At 34.2% G+C, this 24,090-nt stretch overlaps 1 protein-coding gene across 1 annotated transcript; it reads left to right on the forward strand.

The window, feature by feature from the left end:
• Positions 1 to 6,377: 6,377 nt before the first annotated feature.
• Positions 6,378 to 22,659, forward strand: LOC128998661 (uncharacterized). The gene is made up of 5 exons (XM_054424888.1): positions 6,378 to 6,490; positions 8,640 to 8,682; positions 11,063 to 11,140; positions 19,249 to 19,578; positions 21,217 to 22,659. The coding sequence occupies exons 2-5, from the start codon at positions 8,649 to 8,651 to the stop codon at positions 21,231 to 21,233; spliced, it is 459 nt and encodes a 152-aa protein (XP_054280863.1). The 5' UTR covers positions 6,378 to 6,490; positions 8,640 to 8,648; the 3' UTR covers positions 21,234 to 22,659.
• The last annotated feature ends 1,431 nt before the right edge of the window (positions 22,660 to 24,090 follow it).

A 24,090-nucleotide genomic window follows, 5' to 3' on the forward strand; every position in this document is an offset into this window, starting at 1 on the left:
CGGTTGGTTTGCAGCAACAATGGATTAAATAATACTTGTTCTCACTTGCAGCTCCAAGCTCAAATGTCGGAATTGTGAGTCGCAATAGCGGTCTACCACCGCGCACCTGTTTTGCGCATACCAAGGTCAAAGTTTCCTCCCTTGCTACACGGAAAAAACGTATTTATTTTAGCTTCAATTTGACGTACAAACCTTTTGGTTACTTTGAATAGTATCCCAGCAATAACCATTTAAAATCCCGGCATTCTTTATAAACACCCTGTATATTTGAGGGCCACAGCCGAAGCTTACAAAAGGAATAATAAGTAACAATAAGGTGGATCAACTGTGGTCAATATAGATGCCTCTAAAATTATGTTACATAACCTCATTCATGCAAAATATCGAGGAAATTTTATAAATAATTACGTTTCTTTAGTATAATGTGTTGAAATGCATTGTATATTTAACTATGTTTGACCATCATGTATATGCAGTAGGTTCCCACATTATTGTTTTTGAAACAGTTTATTTGAAAAATAAAATAAAATGGAAGCGTAACAAAGAAATATTGGCTGATAGCATCAAGGTCAAGCTATGCAGTTGCAGTTGCAGTTGCACTGTCAGACGTCTGCCCTTACACATCTGTCTGTCAGCTGTTTACCGTCACAACGGTAGACGACATAAATAATGCTTGTGATTGGGTAATTAGTGGCCATGGCAACTTGTTGAATGTGTAGATGAAGAGAAACCCAAGAAAGAATGGAATATATCAAAGAGAATGAATAAGGCGATGTTTTATGTCATAGGTTCATAGTAGTAATAAAACTACTAACAAGGTTAATGACAACTTATCATGATTGCGCAATACTACTGTAATTGTATTTTGATTATATGAAACGCAAATTAATCATCAAAATAATGACCAATTGTTCAGTATTTGAGGAGATTTATGGGTTTTAATATATTTTTATGTCATGTTGGTCTCCCCCATTACCCAGGGTAATCGAGTTCCACATATTATTGTACATTCAAAATTTAAGACCCAATATTTTAGTGAGCTTTAAACATTCCTGATTTTACTGCTACTTATGGTTACTTTACCGCGATCACAGACATAATGATCATCTTCAACGATCGTGGAAAAATCCTTTTGTTAAGGGGGGGGGGTATGACTCCCTTAACCCTTCCCCATTGGCTACACCACTGGTTGAAGTAAAAATCGTCATTTACAGCGAATGTTAGTTACTTTACCTCGCACTCCCGTACACACCTTTGATTATCAAACTTACTAGAATCTCAAACCATTTACTTATACCATTGACTTTATATCTACACCTGTGCAGATATAAAGTCAATGCTTATACTTATAAGGTTTCATTGAATAATGCTCGATGCTGAACGTACACAATATGTGTTCAAAAACGCTCAAGTTCAATTTTAAACCGGACAAATCATCATCGTCTCCCGCGATCACGGAAACTTTATTGTCGCTATTCGTGATCCGTGATCGCGATGAAAGCGTGAATTTTCTATCACGTGATCTTCTCAGACGTGTCTGGTTGTACCGGTATCGAATCTTCACGATCGATTTTCGATATCAAAACTGACATCAATTAATCAGTGGCAGCGAAAACCATCCTTAAAACGATAAAAGACATAGTTATAGAAGCATACGAATTAACCGTTTGTTTTTAAATGTACAGTGACATAAAACGAGTTTTAAAATTCAGTCTAGTAAACATTTCGCCCTCTTGGGTAAACTTTCAATCGTTTGCAGCAGTGTCAAGTCTGTAAGTGATGATACAGAGCATTGTCGTAGACTACAGTGCAATGTTGACCGTGAAATGCCCTGGTGAGAAGCGGCTTGTGATGTCTGTACCCGGATCTAAGGCCATCAAGTGCTGTAACACAGTTAGTATAATCGATAAGGATGACTTACAGTATTTAGAATACTTACAAGTGATCTTCCTGTGCCTGTGTTCTAAATTAACCTCCAATAAGTTGCTTGGAAGCACACCACAATACGAATCAGGTTAAACATCAATTAATTCACATTTTTAATCTTAATCGTACAAGATTGTTGATATAAACTCGAACTTGTTTGAATGACATAATTATTAATTTTACCATCACATGTGTTTAGTCGATAACCGTTAAGTGTTCGATCACTGTATTCAGCATTTCATTTATCGTTTATATTATCGTAGATCATTTCTTTGATACTACTGAAGCCAGTAGGATACTATCAGTGGCTTCTTTGTCGACTAACAAGACTTTAAAATCAAAAAAATCCTACATGAATTTGAATAAACCGTTTGTTTTTTGTATTAATTAAGTTTGCCTGTTTTTCATTGAACAATTTAAGTTATTATCAATAAAACACAGTGGATTGAGATTATTGAGTAGTTGGAGCTATCTAACGGTGAAGAGGCGAACTAGCTGTGGAGGTCCGCAACAGTTCACCTAATCACCGCTAGATGTAGCTGTCGTACTTCTCGTACAGTTCGCCTCTTCACCGCTAGATCTCAGCCAAACACATCTCAATCCACTGTGTTATGTTTTATTTATTTAATTAATCATTTTAATAGTTAAACGCAAACAGGAGCGGTTAACTAATTCAATAACAAGCTGTTTATTCAACATCATGTACGCTTTTCGATTTAAAGTCGTGTTAGTCGACTAAGACGCCTTTGTGTCTTTTGGTTCCCGCAGTGAAACTCAAGTATCTAACACACAAATGCTCCATCTCTTCTGCAACACTATCACTCAGCAATAGCTGAGAAGTATGTGCTCCTAGTGAGCAGGAACTTCGAGAGAAGTGGTGCTAATAAGCGCTAGGTGCTTGATGCAAGTCGCCACAGTCATTCAGACTTGGATTTGACTCAAAATTCAGCACAGCCAAAAGCACTGCTCTTTATCGGGCTAAGATATTTGTGTGAAGGCTGTTACTCGCCCCCTCACCAGGGGTCGAGGAGTGGCCAGTAAACTTATTAATCCTCGATGTACCTTATTAATTACATCATTCTCGTATTTTCGTCCGTCACCTAATCCTCCAACTACAGTATTACATTGACATTCGTTACTTGTGTTCAAATGATCCCGTTATTTTAGATTAATTTACAGGTTGAAAGTCTTAATGGACGATTATTAACACTTTTATTTTAACGCTATTTCTTTGTTATGTGAATGTGACTATTATGAGGTAAATGCATGTACGCCTGTTATATTCTTAATACTAGGTATAGAAATTGTTATTTTTTACTAATCTTATGTTAACTATTTAAAACCACAAATTCTTTAGATCTAATAAATTACTTAGGTTTGTTTGTTTCTTTCTTTCAACGATTCATGATCTGTTTGAAGCACATCATGGTATGTTGAAATGGTTAACCATTTCAAAATAAAATTTTAAATCCTAATCGTACAAGATTGTTGTTATAAGCTTTAAGTTATTTGAGTGGCCTATTTATTAATTTTACAATCAACATTGCATTTTGTTTAGTTAATAAACATAAAATTTTCGAGCAAAAAGTTTACACCGGATCAGCACTGTATTTAGCATTTATTCGTATAATTTACTATTCCAGCCTCGAAATTCCCTCCTTGCCCCTAAAGTTACCTATTTCCCCCAACTATTTTCCAAATACAAAGCATTAATCCTGGCTACGTTTAGTGTATGTCATAGGCAACCAAATAATAGGTAAAATAAATAAACATCTTAAAGTGAACTCCCATTGATGATGATTTAAAAGTTATTGTTCTTTTAAAACAACAATTATTATAACCAGTTTTTCAGGGAATTTCCCTATAACGAAATGATTAAATAAATAATATGGCTAAATATCCTTTAAGTATGCTACATGAACGTGTTTTAATGTTGGATTTAATTTGATATAGCCAATGATTGCAGTAAGTACTCTTATAGTAAGTTAACATTAAATCAAAGGTCAAAGTTTCACAAGTTGATGACAAATTGGGTCGGTCCCGGGCTTGTTGCCGGCGCAATTAAATGGTTCGTAATCTAGATTACTACATTTCATCATAGGTGCAACAAAGGTGATACAAATTCCCTAACAATCAAATAAACTACAATTTATTAACAAAATCTTCATAAATAATGCACGTTTAACTCTTAAAACCACCCATCACAGCAAACCTGCAGACTAAGTGAATTTACGTTTGTCTGATTTTATTTTCACTTAAAACTACTGAAATCACATAGGTCAAATAACGGTCGGTTTAACACCGCTAAAAGTAACCATGTAATAGAAGATCCTCCAACCAGTTCTATCAGTAGTAGTAGTTCCTAAAACATTCTCTCTGTTCCTCTTGATTTGTTGTTATCTGTTAAACGTTATTAGTGCCATTTATTGTCGTTGTTACTTATTGTTTGTTATTGTTGTTATGTTAAACTTCAATTATTATTGTCTTTTTTCTATTTACTGGTAAACAATTTTTGTAAACTGGCATGTATCGTTGGAAGAATAAGAGTAAATAAATATATTAGTATGCTCTGGAACTAGTATTTGTGCAATGTTACTAAACAATACCCCCGCCCCAGCAAACCTGCCGACTAAGCGAATTTCCAGTTGCCTGAATCGATTTTCAATTAAATGTATTAAATTGACATTAATTTTTATGAATACACAGGCTTGCTGCTACAGAGAGGGTAAAAAAGTGTGTTTTTAGTGAAATATTAATAACTTAGTATAAAATAAATAAATTTACCAAGTTTGATCAAAATATATCCATAAACAAGCAGACTACAACATTTTACAATGTTGCCCATAAGAATAACATGCGAATTTTAAAATAACCATTAATTGAAATTTATCCGAGACTAATAATAGTACAAAAACACTTTGATATACTAAATTATTTGTTTTTTTTTTACTCTATATGAAGGTCTGAAGAGAAATTGGGAAATTTTGCGTTTAGAGGGTCAAAAATTAGAAAAACTAATTTCGCTAACATCTTATAAAATAATCTTTGCTCGGGGAATATCATTTATTAGTATACATAACTCTGGGAGAAGTCTTGCAATTGTAATTAATTGACTTTATTTATGTAAGCAACAGTTAGGGGGCCTACGATTTTTGTGTATGTTATGCATTTTGTTGTATCCATTAAAAAAATAGTAAATTATAAAAATGTTTGGCACTGTAATAGCAATAGTTAACATGCCATAAGACCCTTTTGGAACTTATTATAAAATACAAATACAATACAAAGCAAAGTTAACATCCCAAAGACGAGCCAGAGGTACAAAGTTCAGCACATAAAGGTCATTGGACCTTAAATAACCCCAATGACCTCATCATTGGGTCTTAATTTGGTTGTTTAAAGCGTTTTAAGAAAATTCCAATAACATTAATTCAACAGTTTTACAGTTACATATGTAAATAATGTTTCCGTATTAAATAAATAAATATAAACAGTACTTCTGACAGGTGATTTGATTTTCAAAATATTTTTGACCCTCAAAACAAAATAGTTTGCAATTTAAATTGTGTTTTTGACAAGTTAAAGCTATGACAAATGTTGTCTTCGCAACAAAATTAGAATCTTTGTTTATTATGTGTTAGTCGACAGTGGTGAGCTCGGTTCTCAGCGTACTGTAGTGGCTGTTGTGATACAATGTGCTCTACGTTGTGGAAGTGCAGGTCCCGAACTCTATAGTTAACTATATGTTATATAAAAATATTAATATATATTATATAAAAAATATATTATATAACTCTATAGTTATATATAACGTTATAGCATAGATAAAACATACTCCCTTAGTAGATTTCTCATCCTTATGGAACAGCTGAAGACAATTTTATTGTTAGTTCTGTACGGTTTATGTACAGGTCGTGTTTTGTTTACAATTTGTTTCCCGTTATTACAGCCATTTAAAAACCTTGTTTAACCAAATAATACGATCTAATCATAAACAATAACTTGTCCCCTAGTTATATAACCAAACAGTAAAGCACAAATCAATAAATTAACCCTAAAATAATATAAACAAAGTTTCGTCGACACTAGCGCCCATGTGTCACGTACATGAACTAGACACGAAAAACGTGCTTCAAAATTTACAATGGGATGAGAAGTCTATGGTTGTAGTTTTACGTTTTCTGTGCCTGTAGATAGTTACAGGTTGCCGTGCATTTAATGTTCATAACTTTGGAGGAAAAGACCTAAAATTGACATTTTAACAATTAATTTTGTACGCCTATGGATATATTTAAGATTTACTCTTATTGCAGTTTGCGTTTGCAGTCCTTGCTTTGTTACTCCATGTACTATTTTGGTTGCCCTTCCCGCACTTTTGAATATCGCTATCGCTGTAACTAACTAACTAAACTAACTAGCCCACTCCCCACTTGACTTCGACTTCTCTTCCTCTTCTATTAGAATAGAGAGAAAGAAACTGGACTAGAAGTATTGGCATCGTTCTACAGTACAGATACAGACTTCGTTTTTCTGTTGTTCAGTTGCTTCAGGACAGATCCTTAAGGTAATGATTAGTGTTCTCGTTCTCTTTTTATTAATGTCTACTTTATGAAATTGCTTCCTCCAATCTTGGCTCTATAATTACACCAGAGCACGTTGTTACCAAGTTACTTTGGCTTAAAGGTACTCTTATTTAGATCCTGTCATTTTTTCAATCTGGCTTTCTCTCTCTTGATGTAGGCTAAGGCCTAATTTGATGTCAGTCCCGAGTAACTCTCCGTAGGCCTAACTTACAATGTTTCTTCCAGTTAAGTCCTAAGCCCTTAGGCCTAGGCTGTAGGCCTACTGTTTCAATGAATGGTTAATGACCTAGGCCTGATCATATCATTGTTTGATGCTGGTTAACGTGGGCTGCTTGTGGTCCAATTTGACATGACTCATGGCAGGTTGAAAGTCTTCAATTCTGAGTTCTAGGCTAGAATGATAGGCTCACTGTAGGCCTAGCTTAAGTTACTAAGGCTAGGTCTACTCATTGTGACTATATATGGGCCTATTCCTGAGTATTAAGTGTTAAAGTAGCTATGTTGAAAAGTATCGGAACTGGTAGTGGGGTATAAATAGCCTTAAGTTAGGCCTACATGATAGGCGTGAAACTGGCAATAGACCAGCAATAACCCCTCCTACTTCTCCTACCGCCCCTCTGACAAAGATACGGCACAGTAAAACTTAACAATAATGGTGTCATAATGCAGATGACATAACCTCCAAAATATCAAGTGGCAATAACTTTTTTTTCTCCGGAACACGGCCCAAATGGCGTTTAGTAGTTCCCGCCAACTGTCGAGTACCGGTATGGAAAGTGTCTAAAATCCCTATGTAAGCTTTAAAACTGCATTTATTGCTGAATGGAAATTAATGACTGTTTCGATGCAGTTGTAAACTAAGTAAACACATAGGCCTAGGCCTATAGCTTAGGCCTATTCTAGAACTAAGAGTACCTAAGTTATAATTATACCCTCGTATTGCTAGTTAGGCCTAGTTGAAATATGTAAGAATGTTAACATAATAAGGTGTTCTATTGCTGGCCTACCTCTTTAGCATTATCTAATTTTTTTCCGTTAAAACACTTTAATTAGCTAGGCCTATATTGTTATGAACTAGAAATAACATCGTATTTGTACGCTCCCTTCCTTACAATTGAGATATATCACCTTGAATGGCGTTGGTGTGACCTCGGTTTCATAAAAACTCAATTTAACTTATCACATATTGAATTTTTTTACCCAAGCATGGCCCATCAATCTGCCCTTACGGATCTCTCGTGCCAACCGTTGATCCGACCAGACCCGAAGATATGGAGCTTCCGGACCCGTAGACCTCTAGGTATATATAAGTCACACTTGTGGTCTAAGAATCAAGACCAGGAAACCCAGGTTTTTCAGTCAGGAAATCTGGGCAAAATAGCCAATTTTGTCTAGGAGTTATGACCAAAACTAATTTTTTTCAGATTGTGAAGTAAAACATAACAGTTGAAAGATTCAATTAGGCTATGACAGTGACCACAGTAGCAAGTATTCAAATTTTTCCAACAAAGCAACAACAAATAAATTGTAAAAGCAAATTTATATAAAAAAAAATTAAAAGCTAACATTTTAGATCTGGAATAACTAAGGTATTTAGAGAAGTTAAAAGAAATGGTACGTTTTTATCTAGTTTTGTTCATTACCAGTCATAGTAAACAAATATATAAAGAGTAATTACAGGAATTAAATCTGGGAGAAATACAAAAAGAACTAAACATTGCGCAGATATTTCCGCTTTTTCTTTCTTTTTCTCTGGTGAAGCAGTAACAATTAATCTAGATCAGCATCTGAATCTGACTCAGAACTCAAATTCTAATATTTAACAACAAGCTCACACTAGAAACTGTATCACTCAGATACAAGAACTGTACGGACACTGCTTCCAATCTGCGATGTTACTGTGCGAGGCTGACTTTTTACCCAATAATGCTGCCCTGTGCTCTGCTTCACCGCCCGGACCGCCCAATGCCGTGGTGTTCGGTGCCGCACAGCTCAATATGCGCCTGGGCTTAACAATTACCAACTGAGTTGGCTTATGAATAAGAAAAAAAGTAAATTTACTATTAAGTTTTGGTTTGTTTGGGGGTCCTAATAAAGTAGCATAACTTATCTTTGTGATTAATGTTTCAGATACCAAACATGGTCAGAACAAGGGATGCGGCTGGTGTTAAAGGTAAAACTGTATAGGCTATTATACGTGACCATGTATCATTAGGTTCATTGGGCAGAAATTGGAGAAAAGCTTCGGGAATTTCATCACACCTTGAAAAATCCTGGAAAACTCCAGGAATTAACCAAAACCTCCAGGAATCCGGAACCCGGTCATCGGACTCGTGAGTTAACTGAAAGACTACCGCTGCTGTTCTCACGAGCACGAGAAACGATTATCGGTGTGGCCGAAACCGCAAAATATGTTCACGGGTATTGCCGAGATTGCGGGAAGCGATTATCAGTGTTGCCGAAACCAAAAAATATGTTCACAGGTATAGCCGCGATCGCGAGAAACGATTATCGGTGTCGCCAAAACCGCAAACTATGTTCACGGGTATTGTCGCGATCGCGGGAAACAATTATCGGAATTGCTGAAACCGAAAAAATGCTCACCGTTGTTGCCGCGATCACGGAAGACGATAACTGGAATCGCCTTACTGTTATTAATGTTATAGTGCTTAACTTACCAGTTATTGGAAAAATAAATACGCTAACACAATTTCTAACATTAGTTAAATCATTGTGTATACACGTATAATCACCGCATCACGTAAGACCACATCAAATTCATGGGATTAGAAATTGATGAAAATTTGAAGTGGAATCATCATATTGATAAGTTACTTTCTAAAATTTCATCTGGCCTTTATGCACTAACAAGATTAAAACCCCTATGTGAAAAGGAAACTTTAAAAATTATATATTTTTTGTACATACATTCAATCATATCATTTGGAGTTTCACTTTATGGTGCAGCAAAAAAGAAAAAATTAAAATCAATTCTAAAAAAGCAAAAGAAAGCTATTAGAATTTTGTGCAATTTAAAACGCAGAACTTCAGTCAAAGAATATTTTAAAACTGACAATATTATGAATGTTTATGGAATGTATGTCTATGAAACAGTATTATCAGTAAAAGACAGATTTAATGAATTACAACTTATTGGAGACTATCACAATTACTTCACTAGAAATCCAGAAAACCTGGCCACAAGCTCACATACTCTGCAACTTTTTACGAAGACACCTAAATATGCCGGTTCCAAATTTTATAATAAACTTCCTAAAGAAATTAAATTAGAAACTTCCAAAAATAAATTTAAATTAAAATTGAAAAAGTTTCTTATCAACAAGGCTATGTACTCCTTTGAAGAGTTTTAGTTCTATAAGTTATTAATTGCTCTGTTTCATATCAATTGAAACTTTTGGTTTTAAAATAATTTTATCTATATTTTTAATTTTGATATTTTCATGTATAAACTTTCATATTGCACGGCTTGTTTTAATTTATTTGATCTGAAAAGCTATTAATATTGATGGTATGTTGTTATGCCATGCATGATAATGACGAGTATTTTAGTTAGTTAGTTTTATTAAATTTCTCTTGACGCCATTCCTGTATCTATGTATTGTACTTAAATGAATAAAGTTATATGAAATAAGAGTCATCAGATAATGCTATTAGTTGTTACCGATTTTGGTGTCGTAGTTCGGGCCGCTGACGCTTGGGTCGCGGTAGTCTGTTGGTAGGGCAGTGCGGCTCTGAGGACCTTTTAATCATTTAGTATTAAAAATGTATTAGAAAACAATAAAACTAGAAACAAACAAACAAACAAATTTCATCAACAAAAGTGACATCCTACAACCTAAAATGGAAGCAATAATAAAGAACACTTTAACTGCCTTATTGACATGTCCAAGGTAGAGTAGTTCGGGCGCTGACGCTACCCTGCAACAGCGCTGTTCAGGTAACGATAACCTTCAATGAGTGGCTACTCTAGTACGTGTATACTCAATGGTTAAATGCATCATGTAATACAAATGATTTATATTTTAAAAACCTTTAAAAGTTTGAGTTAATATAAAATAGCGTGACAAAGCTTAAAGTAGGATTCCGATAGTAGTTCTTAAAATTCAGGAATTTGTCTTGAATTGTAGGCCTACTGGAAAATTTTAATTTTTCAAACCAGATTTAGTAGACACCTGTATATGTTTTTAGAACGCTTGTGGAGGACCAAAAGACTATGAGTATGGTTGTCTACACTGGACAGACGTTTCAGTGTCCACAGGTAGCACTTAGGAATCTATGGATAGGCCCATCAATTCTATGGGGGGATTACTATTCGGACTGGCCTTCAGTTTTACTTTTAAAAGCAACTTTAACTAACTAACTTCTGGTTGAACTGCTGGTGTCTTGGCTAAGACTGAAAATTGTGGGGTACAATGCCTTAATTAGGCCGATTATAAATATTGAAAATGTGCAAAATGTTTGACTTTTAATGTTTATATAAAAATTGAAATTTTCATTCTTGTAAACTAATTGAGTTGCATGTTTTTTTCCAGTTGCGGGAGCCAAAGCTTCCCGTAAAGGCCCACCCCCTGCCCCGGTAACCCCATCTTCTGCTGATACAAACTCTGCAAGTATGTTTTATTTTGTAGATAAACTATTTCAAAGTACCGGTAGTGAGAAATCTTTTTGACTTGGATTGAACTCTTTTGCACTGTAAGAACAGTTTAAACTTTAGGTATGGATCTAGATTCATACTTCTTACTGTACTGTTTAACTTTGGCTGCAGTAAACAATTAACTTAGGCCTAGGCCTATGTACTAAACTGCATGAAACAATAAAATTGGGTTTATACCTGCCTTATCCTTAGCAATAGAAACATTACTTAGGCCTACATTTACTTGTAACACAGTTGTTTTTCACGCCCTTGTTAAGATTTGAAGAGTGTTGTTGGTTTAAAAAAAGTAAATAAACAGTATCGGCAAACATTCTCCCATTACCTTGTCAAAAACTCTTATCCAGTGGACCCCACTCTTAACCGACCGTACCAGACCTAAGTTGAATAACTCAAAAGGTCAATTAAAACAGGCAATCCCTAAAAACTAAAAAATGAAGTGCTATTGATTTGAAATTATATTAATTATTCTGTTAAAGTCGTGCATGCATTTTTTACATAATAACCTACACATCTCCATTTTACTTAAGTACTGGCGATCGAAAAGTCACAAATACCCCCGGTGCAGTAAACCTGCAGACTAAGAGAATTTCCATTTGCCTGATTTTATTTTCACAAATCTAAGTTATTTAAATAGGTAACATTAAACTTGCCGTAGGTTTGCTGCTTCTGGATGTTTAATTAAGTGTGTTTTTAAGTGAAAGCTATTTATAATAGCTTAGTTTAAGATGAATAAATTTGCCAAGTTTGATCAATATACTTATAGGCTACCTATCCATAAACAAGTAAGAATTTTTTTTTTTTTTTTTAACAAGTATTTATTTACAGTCTATTCAGTAATAGAATAATAAGTAAATTTTATAACCATCTTAACATGGGTTAGTTACACTCCATCAAGTGCACTAACATAAAAAAACTTTTAAAAAGTTTAACTAAAAACGATTTGGAAAGTCCATTGGATTAACTCTTTTGAGCCTATATGTAGCTTCACTATTGTCGAGGAGGTTGACTGCCAGGAAATTTGGATGGGTTTCTAATTTTCTTTGGTATTTTTCACTTCGTTTCTTTATTTCTTCTTTAACATAGGGTAATTTTGTATCTTGATGAATTACTTTATTTGTGACAAACCAAGGTGCTTGTAAAATTTTTCTCAATGTTTTCGATTGAAACCTTTGAACTATTTCTATGTTTGAGTTGGAAGTGGTTCCCCAGAGTTGGATACCGTAGGTCCAAATAGGTTTCAATATAATTTTGTATAAAAGTAATTTATTTTCAACAGATAATTTTGAATTTCGACCAATGAGCCAATTTAGTTTGTTTGTTTTTAAATTTAAATGAAGTCGTTTGTTCCAAATGTGTGAATGCCATGTAAGCCGTCTGTCGAGATGCATACCAAGGTACTTAACTTCGTTGGATTGTGGAAGCATGACATTATTCAATGTTACTGGGGGACAAGTTCTTGTAGACATAGTAAATGTAACTTGAACGGATTTTGTTTCATTTACTTTAATTTTCCAATTCTGTAGCCACTGAGACAAATCGTCTAATGCAGCCTGAAGGTTTGATGATGCCAGAATAGGATCCTGATTTGATGATAAAAAAGCAGTGTCGTCTGCAAATGTTGCAACCGTAATACCCTGAGTACTTGGAAGGTCATAAGTGAACAAAATATACAAAATAGGTCCAAGAACACTGCCTTGTGGTACACCTGATTCAATTTCATGCACATCTGTAACTATATCTTGATATTTAATTTGAAAAAAGCGTTTGGACAAATACGATTTCAACACTCCATAGTATGTATGGGGCAGCAAAGTTTTAATTTTGAACAATAATCCTGTGTGCCAGACTTTATCAAACGCCTGGGCTACGTCCAAAAAAGCAGATGAACAAAAACGTTTATTTTCAAGATCTTCCTTGATTACATTCACTATTCTATGCACTTGCTCAATGGTGGAATGCCTTCGGCGGAACCCAAACTGATGGGAAGGCAACAATTCTTTTTCATCAATTATAATTTGGAGTCTTTTTAAGAGAAGTTTTTCAAAAACTTTAGAAACCACAGGAAGAAGAGATATAGGCCGATACGAGGATGCTTGATTTAAAGGTTTACCAGGTTTCGGAATAACAACAATTTGTGAAACCTTCCACTGTATTGGGAAGTATTCAAGGCGTAAAACTGCATTGAAAAGTACTGTAAGGAAAACTATTCCTTTTCTAGGAAGCTCTTTCAACACTTTACCTGTTATCAGATCATAACCGGGGGCTTTTTTACCATTTAAATCGTCTTTTATCACTTTAGCTACTTCAGATGGTGTGAACAATTTTATTGGTAAATCAAGTTGATTTGGAGAATCGAGGAATTCCAAAATTTCTTGCTCAACATTTGAATTAATATTATATGGCTTGAACACTTCCTTGAAGTATGAAGCAAATACATCTGCTTTCTCGATGTTGTTTTTGGCCCAAGAACCGTCTTCTTTTAGAATAGGTGGAATGCAAATTTGTGAACGTTTTAAGTTTTTTGTAACTTTCCAAAGGGAGTAGTCACTAGCTTCAGATGGAGAAAGGTTTGATGTGAAATCTTGAAATCTGTCATTGTTTAATTTAAACAGTAACCTTTTTAGTTGTTGAGTGGCCCTGTTTAGATTTCTTTTATCCGTCTGGTCTCTAGAGTTTTGCCATATTCTACGGAGTCGGCGTTTTTCGGCAATTTTCCTATTAATTTCAATTGGATAGTGTATTCCTGATTTTAAATTATGTTTATTCTGGTCTGGAGTTGCTCTCCAAGCGGAGTCTTGAACTGTTTTGTTGAAATGTTCAACAGCAAGATTCAAATCTTCTTCGCTCTTCAAACACACAGAAATCTTTAAATTTTGATCCATTAATTCACGAAAATAATTCCAATCTGTATTTTTGTTGCATAAATGTGGTGGAATAGGTTTGAATATAACATTTGAAGCGATCGTTAAAATTACAGGTGAGTGGTCTGAGGAAAGGTCCAGAGATTGCTCGATTGTCACAAAATCTCGGGATACACCTTTTGTAACAAAAAAATCAAGAAGATCTGGTATTTTTTGACGATCAGAGGGCCAATATGTCGGTTCGCCTGTCGATAGAGTATCAAGGTTCCGTTCTTGGATTGACTGCAATAGTTGTCGACCCCTAGGAGTTGCCAGACGGGAGCCCCATGTAGGATGTTTGGCATTGTAGTCTCCTCCTGACAAAAATTTACAGCCTAAAGTGCAGAAGAAATCATTAAACTGTTGGCGTGTAATGTTGTGTCTAGGTGGGCAGTAAATAGAACTTATAGTAAGTGGGCCTGTCTCAAACTCCACTACAACAGATGAACTTTGGATGAAATCGAACTGATATTTTGGCAATTCATGGTGCTTGATATGACTTTTAATCAAGATAGCACAACCTCCATGAGCTCTATTGCTAGGATGGTTAGTGTTGTATAGACTGAAATTTGGAATTTTACAAAAGTTTAAATCAGTAAAGTGAGTTTCAGAAATAAGAATAATGTCCAACTTATGTTTAGCAATAAACAGTTTTAATTCTTGGCATCGCTGTGCCAAGCCGTTAGCATTCCACAAGGCTATCTTCAAGGTTTTCACCATTAATTGAGCTTTTTAAGAACAGTTGTAAGTAGGTCAAGTAAGGAACCTATTTGTTGAGATTGTTGCATAAACAGTTTTTCAAACCGATCAAAGAATGAAGTTATTGTATTTGTTAACTTTTCTGTGGATGCATCACTAGAAGCATTACTTGGCGTGCGTGCATTCACATTATCAGAACTTGTGCTGGGTTTAGTTTTGTTACTTACTCGTGAGTTGCTAACTGCCTCCGCATACGAAACGTCAGGACGTGTTAGATTGTCAGAAGAGGCAGAATGTGATGATTGAGCAACTTCAGCTTGGTTTGGTACGGTAGTTCTTCCTCGAGCCTGGGGATGTGTTCGACTCTGGATATTTTTGAAGACCATGCATCCCCTGTAATTTGCTCCTCCGCACAAGGCGCATATTGCAGGAGTAGAATTGTCTTTAGTGCATTTGATTGTATCGTGTTCTTTTCCACATTTAACACATCTAAATGGATGCCTACAGTAGGTTTTTGTGTGACCATATTGTTGACATCTTTTACATTGAACAATTTCCCTTTTCCTATAAGGGGGTTCAAAAGTTATCTTAGCATGTAACAAATACTGAATATTGAAGACGTCTTTGTTATTTGAACTCGGCTCTAAATCAACAAAGAACATTGACAGTGGCTGTTTGGTGGTTGAATGAAGTACATTAGAAATATTTCTTACCTCATGACCCATCTGTCGTAGTGCTTCTTTTAGTTCTTCTGTATCAACTGAATAGTGCATATTCTTCAATACAACTCTGTATGCTCGATCTTGTTTAAGCTGAAATGTATGGAAGCTGACATTACTCTCGTTAAGTTTTCTCACTATTTTTCTATAAATATCAGCAGATGTTGGAAGAATCTTAACTGAATTGTTATTTATGCATTTGTAGGCAAAAGCAGTAGTGTCAACGACAGATTCAAATGTTTGAATCATTGCCTTCACATTACCCACATCAGGAATAAAAATAGGTGGAGGCTTAGGTTCTGATGATTTTTTAGAAAAATTTGTTTGGATGTTAGAGTCCATGTCTTCATTATCTACATTTAATACTTCAAAACTGTTGCTAACTTCAATAGGCGTGTTCATGTCTTGTTTGGCCTTTTTTTTGTTTCTATTAGAAACTTCTCCAACGTTTCTGCGTTTGGGAATCGTTTGCCAGTTGTCTGTATCGTCTTCTGACGTGTTTATCTTGCTAGGAGAATCAATCATAGCATCGATGATTTCATATGAAAGAGAACCCTCGGTATTGGAGTAGTTGTGGTCAGAGAGGTGCGAGTTGGTGTAATTCACACCTTCGTCGGCCATTTCAAAAGAGAAATGATAGATAAACGTAAACAAATCAAACGGTACAGGTTATGAAATTTCAAAAGTCTAAATAGTTACCACGTTACACATCAAATCAAGTCTGAAAGTAACTGAGCATAACGGAATACTAACGCACATTCATTTATGACTATAAAAACAAAAACTAACTATAAAAACCGAGTTTTTTTGTAAAAATAATCAAGAGAAAAATAATTTACAACTATGGTGTAAAACAATACACAGCTGACTTAGTAAATAAATGTAAGTAAGCATTAAAACACAAAACAGTTTTTTCCTTTTATAACTCAGTAAGAATTGTTTACCAGATAAGCTGGGAGTTGTCAGGCCGGACATTGATAACACAGTCGTAGTAGTCCGCTATCATTACTTGAATGATATCTGAATGGACCATGGCCTTCCTTAACCCCTAAGCACTCTTTCACAGCTGGTGCAGTGCGGGCCCGTCCCGTACCTTTCACACTAGCTGCCGGGATCCGGGCGTTTTCAAACTGAAACTTTCTGACTTTTGGGTGTATTTGATTGAAATGAATAAAAGAAATGTGGTTATGTATACTTGTTGTATCCAAAAATAAAGTAGCCTACAGTGCTCCCGTGCTAAATAAGTTTATTTGTATCCAAGCCATGTGTGTAAAAATAAAAATGCCAAATCTGGGACCATTTTTTGTTTTGATGGCTCCAGAGAAGAAAAAATTAATTCTGTAGTTAAAATTTTGATATATGTAAATTGTATGCATAATTTGTATGAGGGTTTAGCTAAAAAACTTCATTACCTTCCATATAGAACAACATTTAATTGGTCGTTAAACCAAATGTTTTTATATGAAATAAATAAGGCTTGTTTTATCAAATCTTTTGTAAAAATGTAATCATGAAAATGGAAGATGGTTTGCTGCAGCGGATATATTGTCCTACATCACTGTCATAAGAAAAAAATATAATGCTTAAACAAACTAATCAAGTGCTCGATATAAATGGATTCCTCTATATCGAAAACAACAAGCTTCCTTATCAATATAGACATGGTTTAGCCCCTGAGCTGAATTGAAGACTATAATAGAATTGTACAATTATCTCGTCACAGATCCGTGGTTTCCGTATATATTACGGCCGTTTCGGCATCAAAATGCCATCCTCAGATACATACATCCACCGGATTTGGCGTCGTCAAACTTGATACACACACGTAACACGATAACAAACATTTAAAACATAAAAAACTAAAGACAGGCCTGTCACGCACATGATGAGTACGTGTACGGAAGCTGAATGGACAACTGCTAGTTCGTTCCAGCCGTTGCAGTATTATCTCTTGGACTTTGATCCCTTGGCTTGCTTCGTTTGATGATGTTATTGAAAATAATGTGAGATTTAAATTGTAGTTGGTCATTTAGTATGGATTCATTGTTGTATTTTATTTTATGGGCTTTATAAATCTCATATTCCTCAAGGGTGTCCTATTTCCAAGGCGTGCAGAATTTCTAAGCCATTGTCCAAATCAAGTAAGTCGTGATTATTGTCAACCAGGTGTTGTGCGAAAGTGGATTTTTGTTTGTCAGTTTTTCCGTTAGGGCGATGTTCTTTGTATCTAATGCTAAAGGTGTATGTATCTGAGGATGGCATTTTGATGCCGAAACGGCCGTAATATATACGGAAACTACGGAGCTGTGACGAGGTAATTGTACAATTATATTATAAACTTCCTTAAGCTGTACTGAAACCAGCCCGTTCCGCCCAAGTGCGATAGCATACTTATGAGCCAATGCTTAAAATCTAGCCATCCGGTCTGGTCCCGCATTGAAAGGTTCGTCCAGGTGATCTTTCAACCCAGGTTTAAGTCTGTCCGGTAAACCCACACTGGTATGAAAGCTCCCAGATTTATTTATTTATTCATGCAACAAAACATTATAAACAAAATACATTTCATTCAAAGCTACAAAAGCCTCAGTAGGCTTGTCCGCAGCTATAGATAGAGTCCAGTTCAAAAGTCCATTCACAAACATTCCAGTCAGTTTCCATCTGGTACAAGCTATTCTCCTAATCTGTTGCACTAAATAGATAGTTTTCACATTTCATTGCCATTTTTTCAATTGTTTTGACAATCAGGAAAATTACTAATATAACAACAATTTTTACACAAGTAAAAAAGTATTTGGGAAAAATCAACAATGTACTAAATGTAAGCAATCCCATGTTTTACCTAAACTATTTAATCAATATTTAACAATAACAGATGCAGATGATTCAATATTCTAAACAGCTTCGTGCTGGTGTGAAAGAGAGCTAAGTAATAATTGAGCATGTCAAAGTCAAAACATTCTTTATTCAATATAGTGTACCATTACATGAACTTGAGTCATAAACTAAATTAAAAATGGCTTACAGCTAAGTAAATATATCATATTGCTGTTAGGTCTAAGCCTGTAACTCTTAACTAGCCTTTACATTTTTTGATTAAAAGAGTACCTACTAAGTTTGCTTCATTTTTATTTCTAACAAAACTATGATTGAAGGATTATTTGGAATTTAAATTAAGTTTACAGGTTTTTTACTAATACTTATGAAGTCTGTTACTTATACTTATACTAATACTTATGAGTAGCAAAGAGTTCTTATAAAAAGTCTTTTAAGAGCTGCTTAAATCTATTATATTGTGTTCCTTTTCGGATGTGAGCTGGTAAAAACTGTAGAAATTTTAGCCCTATGTAAGATGTCAATTTAGTGTAGAATTCTAGATTATGCCGAGGTAGGTTAATTTTTAATATGATGTTATATACTAATTGTTGAAATTGTTCTGTTGAGGTGGATCTGTTTTTATTGTTTCATAAATGTAAAGACTATACACTGTTAATCTCACAACCTATCTGCTATCTTTTTTGTTAAAAACTAACTCGATTACATTCAAGCAACTGATCACTTGTTTAGTACCTCAAAAGATTCCGTACAACACCAGCTTCATCCCCAGACCGTACAAACAAAACATGCAAAAAAGTTCCTTAAAGTTCATGCATAACATGCTTTCTCCTAATTAGAATCAGTCACTTGGCTTTCTTGGAAAATATTTACATTATATGTTGCCTATAATATGACAAATTTATTGTTTGCAGAAAACAAATATGCTGGAGGCAACCCGTACTGTCCTCGCGAGACACCGGCTTGGCAGAAGCCAATAACCCAGTTCTTTTCTTCTGCTAACAACGGTGCATGCTCCAGCGGAGAAGGTTCTTCGTCTTCTTCATCCGCTCAACCCACTTCTGCAGAACAACCCGCTTCCGCTGAACAGTCCACTTCTGCAGAACAACCCGCTTCCGCTGAACAGTCCACTTCTGCAGAACAACCCGCTTCAGCTGAACAATCTGCTTCTACAGAACAACCCGCTTCAGCTGAACAGTCCGCTTCTGCAGAACAACCCATTTCTGAAGAACCTGGCACATCTGGTAAGCTAGATAATTTTCTTTTTAAAAAAGTGTTGTAATTTACTCTGTTTACCTTAATTTTAAATCATTTTTATAAATTAATTTCATGATACGCCATGAAAACATTGGTTTTTTTTCGCGATGGGAAATGTTCCAAATATTCTATAGGCCCAAGGTAAATTGGCATTGTAGGGTGAATAAAAGGGATAGGAAATATATATCGTTAGTTGGAAATGGTTCTAAGTAGACTTTTGTATGTTTGTGTTATTTTATTTTTAATATTTGTTAAACCTAGGCCCAAGTGATAAACTTTTGCAAGAGTGGTGACAAATAGTACCAATTATCAGCACAAAGTATCAGTTTCTAATGTTTACCAATTCAGGATTACAGCCGTTAAAATGTTGTATCTTAAGATCTATCTTTGATCTTAAAGATCTGATAAGTTATTCTATTAAAAAAACTGTTATGGATAGGCCTAGCCTATATATTTTTTTATGAAATGTTATGACTAATCCAACAATTCTTTAAATGTAAAAATTTGCTCACTAAACAACTAAGATATTCTAATTTTTGTGAGAGAATCCATTTCTCAGGACTAGTTCCTGACCAGCGCAACAATGGGTACAAATTATAACATCATATAATTAATATACATTGTATCGCAAACATTGTAATATATTTTTGATGAAATAGTCCAGAATGTGTATTTTATATAGATACCATAATATATACATGCCTAGTAAAAATTTCTCTAAAACGCGTACCGCTACTCTTCATAGTTCTAACAATCACATAAGACCACACACCTTCCTATCCAACTTTTTGAAACAACTGAAGCATGGTTGGCCATCTTGCAACAGACAAGATATACAGGATATTTTCATGGTTTAATTTATTCTACGTTATTTATAAAAAAATAAATGTTTTTTAGCTCTTTTTACAACTTAATATGACAGTCTGTCAGAATTTAAAAGAGGGTTATTTTTAGGGTTTCAAAAACCATCTAATGACTTGGAAATGAATGGTAATTTTCACAAGAACTTGATCAAACTTTAATAGAACATTTTACAAACATACTTTATAAATTTATTTGTAGGTTTCCAGAACTTTTGCTTCGCCCAAAAAATGTTGTAAATTAAGTATTTTTCAAAAGATGGCAAGGGCTATAGAGATAGTTTTAAAAGCTTGTTTTGAAGGCAATTGTCTTAGTTATAGGAATACTCATAATGCGAAGGCATATTTCTACACATAGTATTGATATCAATAACTTTTTATTAGTTGGGTCTAGTGCTGGCCCCTAGGGCTCGTCACGGCCAGAAGCCTTCATCTTGCTATAGACGTCAAAATACCAGTGCTTCACCTAATTTTCTCTTACATTGTAACACCCTGTAACTCCAAAACGAATACTAAAAGAGAAAAAATATCTAGAATAAGAACGTCATAAAAACACACTTACATTCTAAAACAATCATAAAATACAGGGTGTTCCATAAAAATATTAATGTGTCGGCCATATTGGAAAATGGTGTTTATATGTTTATATCATGTTTTGACCTAAGGAACAAATATACAAAATCATTCCCAGGCATTTCTTTTCATGCTGTATAACATATTGAGTATTCAGTTGATTTTATCTTTGTATTTTTTTTTTCTTTACAGATGATGCAAGGATTTGATTTAGAGAATGAAGACTAAGAGTTTTTGAGAAGCATTGTGTCATTATATATTGTTGAGTTTTGCCAGTGACACTAAGTCAAACTAAAGACTTAAGAGAACTAAGAGTAGTGTTATTGTGTTATTTATATTTTGTTAAGTTTTATCAGTTACACTATTTCACATAAAAGTGACTGACTAAAATGAATAAGAATAAGTGCAGTGCACTAAACTGGTAATTGTTTACTTGAGCTCCTAACAATGAAGGCTGGAGAATCTAAGGTACTGCAAGTATGTGAGTAACCTTGAGTTGTGCAGTGGTGTAATTCAGATTACTTCAATATTGATTTTCAGTTTACCATTCATAGCTTAGTAAAAAAGTAAAATTCCATTCTTTTGACATAAATAATGTAAAATATGTGTCATGTTAAAATCATTAGTTATCATGAATATTTGACAAACCATTGTAAAATAGGATAGAAGACTGAAACAGTTTGACTATTGAACGGTTCTATATGAGCTAAGATGTTAAAACCACTTCATGGTAATGTATTTCAATTTAATGTGACTTCAATGTACATATCCGTAAAGTAAGCCACATATATTTCCAGTTCATGTTATTGTTAGTGTGCCTTAAATACCTCAGGTTTTGTCCTAATACTTGTTTATAGAGTTATTTGTGTTTGAGTAGACTTAGATTTTTTTACCGATACCGAGTTTAGGTTATTTTTTTATTAAGAAAAAGTGTTGGGCCAGAAAGTAATTTTTAACATCTTTTTACGTGTCTATTATGGGTCCTGAAGTAGTGTTTATGACAAATGGTTATTCCATTGAACTAAGAAGACTAGTTGTGCTAATTTAAATCACCCAAATCACATAGCTTTAACGGTCAACTACTCAATGAGGTACAAGAATTAGTTGTGCATATTGACCAAAATACACAAACACAGTACCATATCGCTCTACTAGAGCTGCAGTGGGAACCAAACACTTCCCTACTGCACAACAAACGATCAAATACCCATAAAGTTAAAGCATAAATCTTATTTTCAAATCTAAAAATGTCTTTAAACTCAATCGGTGACTTATTTATTTATTATCCTTATTAATAATAATTAATTAAATGTTATCGCACTTAAATTTTAGGCTATTCAATATTTTGCTTGGCCCAACGACTTTTTGTGTGAACGGTACAATTGTTCATATACCTCATACTGTTATTCTGTACTGATTACTGGATTAGTATTTTCCTAGAGGAAATTAATTTAATTGATGTGGTCAGTTAAAGTATGTTCCTGAACTTTTAGTTTAAATTACATTCTATTAATTGAGGTTTGATTTCTTTGTCTACTATGAAACCAACAATTGATTGTTTATAAGGAATCAATTTTAGTAATTTGGTTTCTTTGTATTTTTACATTTTTTACTGACATAATTTTGAATAACACAATGCAGTTTTATACTTGTTTTGTAAATAAAAGATTATTAAAAAAACTTGTCTTATTCTTTATTCAATTCCTTTTTCAATTTTTATTTATTCAGAAAAAGAAAAATTACATATAGTTTTTTACATAAAATACTCTGAAATTAGGTCCCTGCGAAGCAAAGCTTGAGTGCCAGGACCGAGTCGCTAACATCAAGTGAAAATTCTATATAATAACAAATACATAGATATATCAATTACATTAAATTGTGTTATCAAAAACTAACTGGGATCCTGGGATTGAGACCCCTATGCAGATGCCTCACAAAGATTTAAAGATATGCAGTTTAAATTAAATACGTTGAAAGATGAGGCAGAGGCTGCAGGACTAAAGATGAATATCCACAAAACAAAAGTTTTTGAGAATAAATGCAGAGAACAGATAGCCATTTTGGACATTGAAGGTCAAATCATAGAAAGAAGACGTTGACTCGTTCACATACCTGGGAAGTATTGTGTCCAAGAGGGGTGGGACTGAAAAGACATGAAGACACGCATTAGGAAAGCCAATGTTGCTTTTGTGCAGTTGTACCCTGCGTGGCACAATCACAAAATACCCCCGCCGCTGCAAACCTGCAGACTAAGCGAATTTCATTTGCCTGATTGGATTTTCACTCAAATATCTCCTTAAAATGTCACATTTGTTTGTTCCCTATTTAAATAACTATAGTTATTTACGGACCCCCTCTGCAAACTCTTGCAACCAACAAAATTCTTTTCCTTTTTATTTATTGGCTTCCCCTTTAAACAATTCTGTTATTAAAAATTTTAATTAATATTTACTCCAATTTTTTATATAATCTTTAAACTTATTTTTATCTTTACACGTACCCATAGCACTTAGTACATTTTTATTTAATTTTAAACTTTTTCTTCAATTGCAAATTAGCTCAAAAAATATATATATAATTTTTAACAACTCGAGTCTACGCACAGACCACTGAGGTCTATGTAGACTCATTTCCATTATATATTAAATTAGTTATTATTCAAGCCGGAGCAAACATTCAACTAGTATTTAAGTTTTTACTTTTATAACTTATAAATTAATTTTACTAGAATTAATTTACGTTAACAATTACTGTATAATGCTTCAGGACTATATATATTTTTATTTTATTTTTTTGAAAAATTGTAAATTTGTATATATTGTGGAAATAAAACTGATTTGATTTGATTTGAGTTTAACGAGTGCTTAGGTATGCTGCTACAGCAGGGACGGTAATAAAGTGTTTTTATAGTTAAATGTTGATAGTATAATGTGAAATTTTAAAAATTTCCAAATTTGATCAAATTATGTTTATAAACAAGTAAACTACAAGAGTTAACTTCACTCTTCTCCATAAGAATAACATGGATTTACAGATTTTTGGAATTTTCTCCTTAATCATTAGGCA

The sequence above is a fragment of the Macrosteles quadrilineatus genome, unplaced genomic scaffold (assembly GCF_028750875.1).
Source record: "Macrosteles quadrilineatus isolate MER2022 unplaced genomic scaffold, UCM_ALF_1.0 Scaffold_7__1_contigs__length_78375512, whole genome shotgun sequence".
Lineage (NCBI taxonomy): Eukaryota > Metazoa > Arthropoda > Insecta > Hemiptera > Cicadellidae > Macrosteles > Macrosteles quadrilineatus.

Bases quoted from the DNA above. Each gene is read 5' to 3' on its own strand.
- LOC128998661 (XM_054424888.1), top strand. From the start codon at position 8,649: ATGGTCAGAACAAGGGATGCGGCTGGTGTTAAAG. The intron at 8,683-11,062 runs GTAAAACTGTAT...GTTTTTTTCCAG, and splicing joins GGATGCGGCTGGTGTTAAAG to TTGCGGGAGCCAAAGCTTCC. The intron at 11,141-19,248 runs GTATGTTTTATT...TATTGTTTGCAG, and splicing joins TGCTGATACAAACTCTGCAA to AAAACAAATATGCTGGAGGC.